Raw genomic sequence first — 9,331 nt, 5'->3', positions numbered from 1 at the left:
TAGCAACTTAGGAACACTTTATGTACTAATGGCCAGAGGCCATACACTTCCTGCCACCTCGCCCATACACACCACCAATGAGGATCTCCTGCAATTTGTAAACACTATGTTCGTAAACCCTTCTACCACCTTCATTCCATCCCCTTTTATCCATAAAAAGAAAAATTAAGGCCTATTTCCTGCCTTGGAGACACAAATCTAATAGAGGCCACATTCTGATGGCAACAAAAGATACGGCCATACATGGCAAAAGCTTATCGCTTGTCCCTTTTGACCTCTTGTCGAGGAAATTAATTTGCAGAAAATAGGAAACATGCACAGAGAAACAATGTAAGTGGTGGATAATGTCAGTGCGGTCAAGCATGCCGTGCGCTTGCACAGTATAGGGAGAACCGGTGGAGGTAAATAATGCAGTACAATTAGGGTACTTGGTGTGTGTACTGATGTCGATTTGTAAGTATCTGTACTAGGTACATTCGACTAGCAGTTTCATTATCCTGCTCCAAACTCTGGTATGGACATCAAAAGTACTTTATAGTGATATTGACCTTCACATTGTTATTTACATTAGGCAGGTCCCTGCCTTCACAATCTGGACCATTTATCATTAATTCAAGCCAGATGGGACTTAACCCCTCAAATGAATTCAGATCTATTTGTCACTAAATACATTGAGGAAGTTCTAATGATGTGGGATGTATACACAAAGATATTTAAGAAAGACATGGAAGACGTTGTGAAACGTTGGACATGATCTGACTCATTAGCCCCACCAAGTAGTTCTTTGAATTTCTGTCCCTCCTTTTCTTCTGCAATTTCCTACCTTCTACGTTAATGTTCTACTGTAGAGTCTAATTACATTTGAGCTGGTTCTTCATCTGCACTTGGTCACACAATAACTGTCTTGTTAGGTTGTCCATTTATTTTCTGGAGGACAGCTTGTGCACGCAACTGCTTTTCGTATATGATGATTTAAAACATATCCTCTGCAATGTTGTTTTTAAGTCAAGGCATAGCGGAAAGAATAAGCAATATTGAACCTTTGATTTACGATTTTCCCTATGGGACATCGTTTTTATCCCAACATAAAACTTTTTAATAGGACAGGCAAATGACATTTTTCCATATTATTTACTGTCATAGAAGTGTAAAAATAAGTAAACAGCTTTTAATATGAAGACATAAAAGCATCACTACGATACAAAAACATGTTTTTTTTCTCTCACAAATAGCAATTGGTTCAGAAATTAGTATATGCGTCTTTGGCTTTTACGCAGTAAAGCAACTTTTTGCATTATCTTCGGTTTTTGTGCTCCGTCAGATGCGCCGCAAGGTTAGACTTCATCCCAGTTACTTTCCAGTCAGATAAAATCAAAAGTGACCTTAGGCGTCTGGTGGTCTTTGGATGGAGGGATTGATGGGAACATTGAGGGTATTAAATATAGTATGGAGACAATAAACAAGGTTTTGACAGGCTGACTGAAGGCAATATGGAAAGTATTCTGTCATTTATCAATGAACTCGGCAGTTCTTCATAAAGACTTAAAGGTGTGAAATAGCGCAGCCCTGCAATTCATCTTCAACCTCTCATATTATTGTATGTTAAAAAAGATACATTGCTTTAATTTTGTGCTTTCACGGGTGTAATCTTTGGTGTGGTTACTTTACAAATGTTTTGTTCAGATTGACCTAAATCATTTGACTGACAAATCCAATGAAGTCAAATAGTCGATGCTTGTACAATTGTTTTTGATCGATTTATACCATGCTAGCGTGTCTTTTACTTCTGAAATTATTACATATAGAGTAGCTTTTTCTATTCAACGTTTACATATCGTCTTTTATATATTTTCCAAGGTAGAATTTCACAACTGATTTAATCACAGTCCTCAAGTGGTGCTTCTAACTAAGAGGGCAACTATGCTAAAAAATTAACTACCGTAATTTTCGGACTATAAATCACACCGGAGTATAAGTCGCACCAGCCATAAAATGCCCCAAAAAGTGAAAAAAAACCCATATATATGTATATAAATCGCTCCTGAGTATAAGTCGCCCCCCCCCCAAACTATGAAAAAAAAACGACACTTAAAGTCCGAAAATTACGGTACACATAACTTTGAGGGGTTGCTACATGTAATTATGCTCAGATAAGCACCACCCGGTGAAGTAAATGGGGTGTGAAAACATACATGATAGGAGACGGGAGGGATCACATCAAAGGCAGGCCAAAAAAAGTGTGTGTGTGTAGGGGGGGATTTTTGACACCACTTAGTGGACCAATCATATTCATTTAGATTTTTAACTGAATTTTTTTTCCCATAGGAATAAATTTGATGAGAAATAACCTTTCTTTTTAGGCAGAAATCTTAAAAAGTAGTTAAAGAAAAAGAAATGTAAGGCAGCTTGCTGAACTGAGGTCTCCAGAGTTATGCTGAGCTCTTGCGTGACGTCACGCATGATTCAAACCGAGAAGTTTTGTACCACTTTAAAGTTGGATTTTTTCCCAGAGGCATTTGGAAAAACACAGCCTGCTCTTGGGTACTGCATTAAAGCTGCCACAAGCGGCCATTGTGTGACCATTGCGAAGTAGCCATGTCAAGCTATTGATGGCAGCCAAAGTTAATTGGATTGATTTAAGCCCCCTCGGGCTCTGTATTAGAAAATCCAAATCAATGTTACTGGCTGACGGAGGCAAGAGGAGCTTATAGCCTTCACTCCCAATTAGACTGAGCCATGAAGTAGCATTTACTTGTTCTTTATCTTATGACAGTTTGAAAAGTAGACATGAGCGACTGTGGGAAAATGATGCCTTGTCGGGGAAATGCTGCCAAACAGTTGTTTTGTATTACATTTCTGCACAATCAACATACAAGAGGATATTAAGAGGGACAGTTTGTCGAGTAGTGCGTCGTAAAACAATAATGTAGACTGTAGAGAATTAATTTCACAATTCTTTTTCAAACCAAAATACACATAATATAAATTTAATTAGAAACATCTGTCGTATCAGATCATACTAAATACAACAAATAATGTAAATTTAAAATGATAATGACAAATTTTGTTGTATTAATTTCAGTGGAAACTAATTACATTTAGTAGGCGTTCCTAATGGTTTGGCTGCAGCTCATACTGTATTTTCTATCACAAATCTGACCTCTAGTGTTCATAACTATGCAGTACAACAAGCAGCGGTGAGGGTACGTGAAGCGATTCAATGTCGGCATCTAGTGGTTGACAGCATTCATTACAAGTCAAACATTTAAAAATACTACCACTACTTCTTGAGTTTATCCGATTGTTTCATCCCCGTCCCCCTCCCCTCATGTATGTCTTTGCCTCGTTCCCTGTAAGCGTCTTTGGGTTTTTGAAAAGCGCTATACAAATTTAATGAATTATTATTACTATTATTATTACCAACAAAAAATAAGCAACATGGCAGAATCAAAGTCAAAAGTCAAAGTCAGATCGAAAAACAAGCCGTTTTCAAATGTGGCTAAAAATTTGATTCGTATCCGATTGGTACCATAATGCGACTAATAATAATAATAGTGAACATATGAGGCTTTTTATTATTTTTACGAGTCTTACGTATTACTTATGTCTGTATTGTCACGACTTGCAGAATTTGGCATGTGTGCACATCAGGGCCGGTTCTAGGAATGCACGTAAGAGGGGGCAGTCAGAAATGTGAAGGGGGCATGTTCTTTTTTTTTTTTTTTACACATTTTTAACACCGTTAGTGTTTTCTTCACGGCAGTTGTTAGCTGTGTGTCCAGATCTCAACCTGGAGAAGTGGGTTGCACTCTGTCAGGCCTCTACACTAAAACCTGTCCAGCTTGGGTGTCCCACCTGAAGATTAAAGCTTCTGCTGGTATTGCTCTTAGGGTCACTGAGGCACGCAAACCCCCTGACTACAATAAAGTGGCAATCTCTCAGATATATGAATGTTATATTAACTATTATTTGAGTTGTTGTTAATTATTAGTTATATCACGGGTCATTACGACGAGTTTGGTGGAGTTCTTACTGCTTCTTCCAACTCCTACGGCGCTAACTGTAACCTGACACTCTCTGGCTGTGTCTTGCCTCATTTGCATACTCACAGTGATTGGATGTTTACGGAGGGGCGGGGGGTCCTGACAGCAGGCTGTGTGAGGACACACACTGCACCGACATGAGAGAAGAGAGGGGGCTGATTAACGTGTGATTCTATCAGCGGATTTTTCACTTCTAAAAGTTTGATTAGAGGGGGCAGGACATCTGTTTGAGGGGGCGTTGCCCCCTCTTGCCCCTGCGTAGAGCCGGCCTTGGTGCACATGGAGGTTATTTTATGTCCTCTGTTCTCCAAACACAATCATAATCCAGCCTCAACTATGTTCCAAAGACCATTTATCATGCGATCCTAACAATAAAAGTAAGACAGCTCATAAAGTGGCACCCAAAAAGTGTCGTTAGCAAGCTCTTCGAGTGCCTTCTGACAGACGTTCTGCTTTGATCTGCCAATTTTATGGTTTTAGGACTACTCTTGAAAAGCGGGGGCAGAGAGAGAGAGAGGTAATACTTATGCAAACATCTGCAAACTCTTTCAAATTTTACGTGCAGCTCTCATTGATTCTGCCTTGTTTTCCCAGACTGCCACGTAGCAGTCAAAAGGCCCACAAAGTCCGGACCTTGAACACAAAGCTGTTGACAAAAGTCAGGATGGACACACGCAAAGCTGAGGGATCAGCGTAACCTTTCCAAAGGGAGGATGACTTCACATAAGCCAACCCTCACATCGGGAAACTCCTCCTGCTTTGTCAGCGAACCCAAATGTCTTCTCATGGTCTTTCCCAGTTAAGAACTCCACCTCAGAATCGGGGCCGGTCAGTGGGCGTGGATTGCAATCATAGCCGGCCCTGGGGGAAGTGAGAGCAGGATAGTGGAATGCAGTTGCCATTAGTGGGAAGAGGAGCTAACAAGCTAGCCTGTTATGCTCAGCTGGAGTTGGGGATGAAATCATGCCTCACTTTACGGTGGTACCCGTGAGGGATCGAGCCCAGTCTGGATATGACAGTCTGGAGGGGATCAACTCTGTGGACCACAGCGATGGTGTCCCACTGGATAATCAAGACACGGTCAGCTCCGACGGTAAGCCGCACATCTTTTTGAAAAGTTTGGAATTAGCTCAGCGTGGCTAGTGGCGAGCACCTCTGCTCAACAGCTGGTTGTGTGGTTCCCATGGAAATTCTAACAAGGCCACAAACACGTTTTGCAAGGTCTTTGGAGTATGCAAATCGCTTTACAAGTTTCAAAAGTTGACTTAATGAAGGGATACACAACTGGGCATGTGGAGGGGGAAGGGAGGGCTGCATTGATAGCACACACCTAAAAAAGGCCTCTAAAGGCCGCCTGCCACAAAAGATGGTGCTCCCGTCTGGGAGGATTTGCTTTCCCCAAAATGGGTTGCAGCACATTTCTGCCTCAGCTTGTCACTCACGTGTTTCTACCGTGTTTGCACAAGAAAGAAGAGGGGGAGGATTCAAAACAAGAAGAGCAAGCAAAAGGCAAAGAGTGTGATTATGTGGGATTTGTACATGGGCTCTAGGAAAGAAACATGTTTTGGAATAACAGACTCACACTGGGTGCGGTCTTTGAAATGAATCGGACTGAACCAAAGGCTTGATTTTGTTCAAAGCCACACGCTTACTGAGCTGCATTTTAAATTTTATTTCAAAGTGAAGAATGTGCTTACTGTGACAGGTTAAAGACTCAGCTTAAGTCCAAATAAATTCTCTACCTTGAGTTATATTTCATTAAACACTTTCACAGAATCCGTTTGCTCACATTGGTACCAACTTTCTATTATTTCTCTTGTCACGGATTTTAAACATTGTGTTGCATAAATAAAACATAACAGACAGTAAATACAGACATTTAAAGGCTTTTACAATGGCCCATTGACCCGGACGGGGCTGGTACGTGACTGTGTTGAGCCATCTGAAGTTCACTGACACCGGCCCCCACTTGGCCAGTTCACATTTCTCACATAAAAACGATGACATCAACACATTCTTGTTTTTTTGCACATCAGGTCCTTTCATAAAGAATGGCTTAAACAAAATGTCAAATGTTAAAGATTGAGTTAGATTTCATACTGCAAAAAACATTAATGCCGTGCAAAACAACAACAAGAAATAATGAACTAATATTTTCTTAAAGGCGTAAATAATAGTTTGTCTGAAGCAATGACATCCTAGTTCGCGGGCAGCTGCCATGTTGACTACATGGTGTCAAAAAAGGAAGTGAGACTGTGGTGAATGAGGAGGAGAACAGGCGTGTGCTATAATAAGGAAAGTTTGCTTCATGGCCATGGAGATGTACAACAACAATGGCATCATCATTCTGCAGTTGTCATTGTTTTTGTGCTTGACGTTTGTCTTGCTTTTTTTATTTTATTTTAACTTTAGGTCATTGCAGAAACCAGATTTGAGTTTTCACAAGCAGTGTAGGAAAAAATAGATGAAGTAAATGACATATTTGGGTCTAATGTAGTTTTTTGTTCTATTTTAGTAATGTAACCAGGGAGGAAATGACAAAACTCAGCTCTGTCTGGCCCAGAAACCGGCCGCCCCGCCATAACATTGCCGTCATTGTGGTCGAGCCAAAAGAGTACTCCCATACATTCACCGGTTTGGGCGGATAGTTTACAGTTGTGCAATGTGACTGCCAGCAACCTCTGGCTATGCTTCCTCACCCAATGTGTTGCTTTGTATTCCCGTTTTGTGATGGCAAAGAAAGAACATTGGCTCATTATTAGCGCTGATCAGCACTAAAATATTTTGCTGCTAGCATGCTTAAGATGTCGTTCCGCATGGAAAAAGTCCTTCCCTTAAGACAGCCATTCAAACAGCCATTAAAAATAAAGTTCATCACGAATGTACTGGTGAGAGGGATGCCATCATAAACATCGACATTTGTAGAATTTGACAATCTTGTATGATTGTTAGGATATCAGAGAATTTATGCGGTGGAGTAGAAACAATATTAAATTGGAAATAGATTGCGCTAATCAGCTTCTCAGTGCTAAATCTCTAATGCAATCATTATTGGGGAACTTTAGCAGGTAAGCTGCTTTTCCAATATGGAGCTGATGGAGCTGCACTGCAGATGAAAAGCTTGTTTTGTACTCAAAATATTTTGTTCTAAGAAGTTTGGTATTATGTAGTGTAGTTAAAATCTTTTTTTTTTTATCACATTTTGTGCTGTCAATAAAATAAAAATAAATGAGAAATAAAATAAAATAAACATTTTAAAAGTGCAAAAAAAAAATTCTTCTCGCAAGTATAAATAGGTAAATGAGAGATTTATTCCTCAACAACACGTGAAAGAACCTGATAGTCTATTTAAAATTGTGTTTAATGTATTGACTCCACCCAAACACTAGATGGGAGTGTTGTGTTCTTTTTAATTTCCCCACCTTACTGCAACTCATCTGTGAAGCGTTTTGATGGTGATTAAACAAAATACATACATTTATTTGCTAATTCTGCCCTCTACTTAAATATGCACCTCAGCGAGAGACGATTACATTCACGTCCGATAACACAAGGTTCTGTGCTGCATCAATGAGCCCGGCCTCTTGTGGCATCGCACGTGTTTGGATCAGGCCCCGCAGTGGGTGTTGACCCAGGGTGAGCGGGCGTCCTGGACAGTAGTTGGTGATGTGAGTGCAGCGTGCACAACACTGACGCTCATAACTATGCTGAGCCTCAGTGACACCACCCGCAGCAGCTACATTGCCACACTGAGCACAGGTGAGTGGGGAGACATATTTATTATTAACCAGTGGTGCTGCAGGTGATTATTTCTTGAAACACATTTTTAACACCCAAAAAAAGTGATGCAAGGTTTGTTGCTGGTTTCATTTTGGGCTCGTACATTTGCATGCATACATTTCTAGTTTGCCGCCATCCTGTGTGTTACTTGAATTAGATGGGATGTCGTGAATTTGTATTTGGCAAGGACCCTTATATAGTAACTTGAGTCCTTACGATAAGACTGTACAATATGTGATGTATCTCATTTTGAAGAAGGGAGCCGAAAGACTTTGTAGAGGATGCACTTGAAACCTGAGACAGGTCGAACACTCTGGGCCAAAAAAAACCTCCAGTAGTTGTTTCAGTGGGCAGCACGATGGCTTTATCGTCTGCATTTCTCCCTCAAATTTAAAATTTGGCCCTACTTTGTGGAGTTTGCATGTTCAATATATTCCCAAATCATACATGTTAGGTAAATTGAATTCATCTAAAACGTCCATATGTGTGAATACGAGTGTGAATAAAATAAAAATAAATATTTTTCAGACTATAAAAGCGTTCCTGATCATCATCTGTGTTGAATGCTTGTTTGTCTTTGTGCCCAATGGTCGACTTGCAAACCCTACTAAGAACAACTCTATAGAAAATGTGTGTGCGCAAATTATTGTACTGAAATAGCATCATTGTCTGAGGTATGTCTGCAAAATGTTCCAAGCAGATCCTTATATCAATGTAGTTCTAATTTGTATCATTTGGTCCCAATGACAGGACATGGCAATCACAAAGAAGACCACCCATTTCTCAACAGTCCTGATGAGAAGAAGGACTTCTACGATAGGAACTTGGCCTTGTTCGAGGTATTTACTGCGTTGTTTATCAAAATCAACAAACTTAGCTCTTTTTTTAAAAAATAGTTTTTCAAGATTTTATATCCCTGTTGCCCTTCATTCAGGAAGAGCTGGACATCCGACCCAAAGTGTCTTCTCTGCTCAGTCGCTTGGTCAGCTACACAAACATCACCCAGGGAGCCAAGGAGCATGAGGAAGAGGAGAGCGCGGAGGCTTCGCGCCGAAAGACTCCCAAGGTCAGTGCGACGGTCCAAAGGGTAAAATGAAACAACAGGGCTTTCCTGGCCAGCTTTTATATGAAAACTTGCTGACAGATTGTCCGGCAAGCTTGGCTTGGGTAGCGTCTACTGTTCATGTAAGAGCAGTAACACTCTGCAGTGACCTTTTAAAGAGTACACCAATCAATAATGATCATCAATACCGCTGTTCCCGGAATTATTCGATAATCCCCCCCCCCCTCTCTCTCTTTGCCTCCCCCTTAGTCCCCCAACATGGGTACTCTGATGGGCGTCTACTTACCGTGCCTCCAGAACATTTTCGGGGTCATCCTCTTCCTGCGACTGACGTGGATCGTCGGGGTGGCTGGCATCATGCAGTCCCTGTTAATTGTTATCATGTGCTGCACGTGTGTAAGTACGCACTCGCCCACACAAACTGGGCTAATATGCCGACTGGATT

At 40.8% G+C, this 9,331-nt stretch overlaps 1 protein-coding gene across 4 annotated transcripts in view; it reads left to right on the top strand.

Moving 5' to 3' along the window:
* Positions 1 to 4,714: 4,714 nt before the first annotated feature.
* Positions 4,715 to 9,331, top strand: part of slc12a4 (solute carrier family 12 member 4) — a 193,819-nt gene continuing 189,202 nt past the window's right edge. For 2 of the 4 annotated variants that reach the window (XR_009714296.1, XR_009714295.1), the window contains exons 1-4: positions 4,719 to 5,136; positions 8,574 to 8,662; positions 8,758 to 8,889; positions 9,136 to 9,282. Coding sequence is in view for 2 of the 4 variants with exons in the window: in XM_061277527.1 (XP_061133511.1) it covers positions 5,007 to 5,136; positions 8,574 to 8,662; positions 8,758 to 8,889; positions 9,136 to 9,282 (498 nt within the window). In the remaining 2 variants the exon portion in view is untranslated. Of the gene's footprint in view, positions 5,137 to 8,573; positions 8,663 to 8,757; positions 8,890 to 9,135; positions 9,283 to 9,331 lie in introns of all 4 variants that reach the window. The other 2 variants (XM_061277527.1, XM_061277528.1) reach the window with 2 other exon arrangements.

This window comes from Syngnathus typhle, linkage group LG4 (assembly GCF_033458585.1).
Source record: "Syngnathus typhle isolate RoL2023-S1 ecotype Sweden linkage group LG4, RoL_Styp_1.0, whole genome shotgun sequence".
Lineage (NCBI taxonomy): Eukaryota > Metazoa > Chordata > Actinopteri > Syngnathiformes > Syngnathidae > Syngnathus > Syngnathus typhle.
The sequence above is the reverse complement of the archived record's forward strand: the minus strand, read 5'-3'. Positions and strand labels throughout refer to the sequence as shown.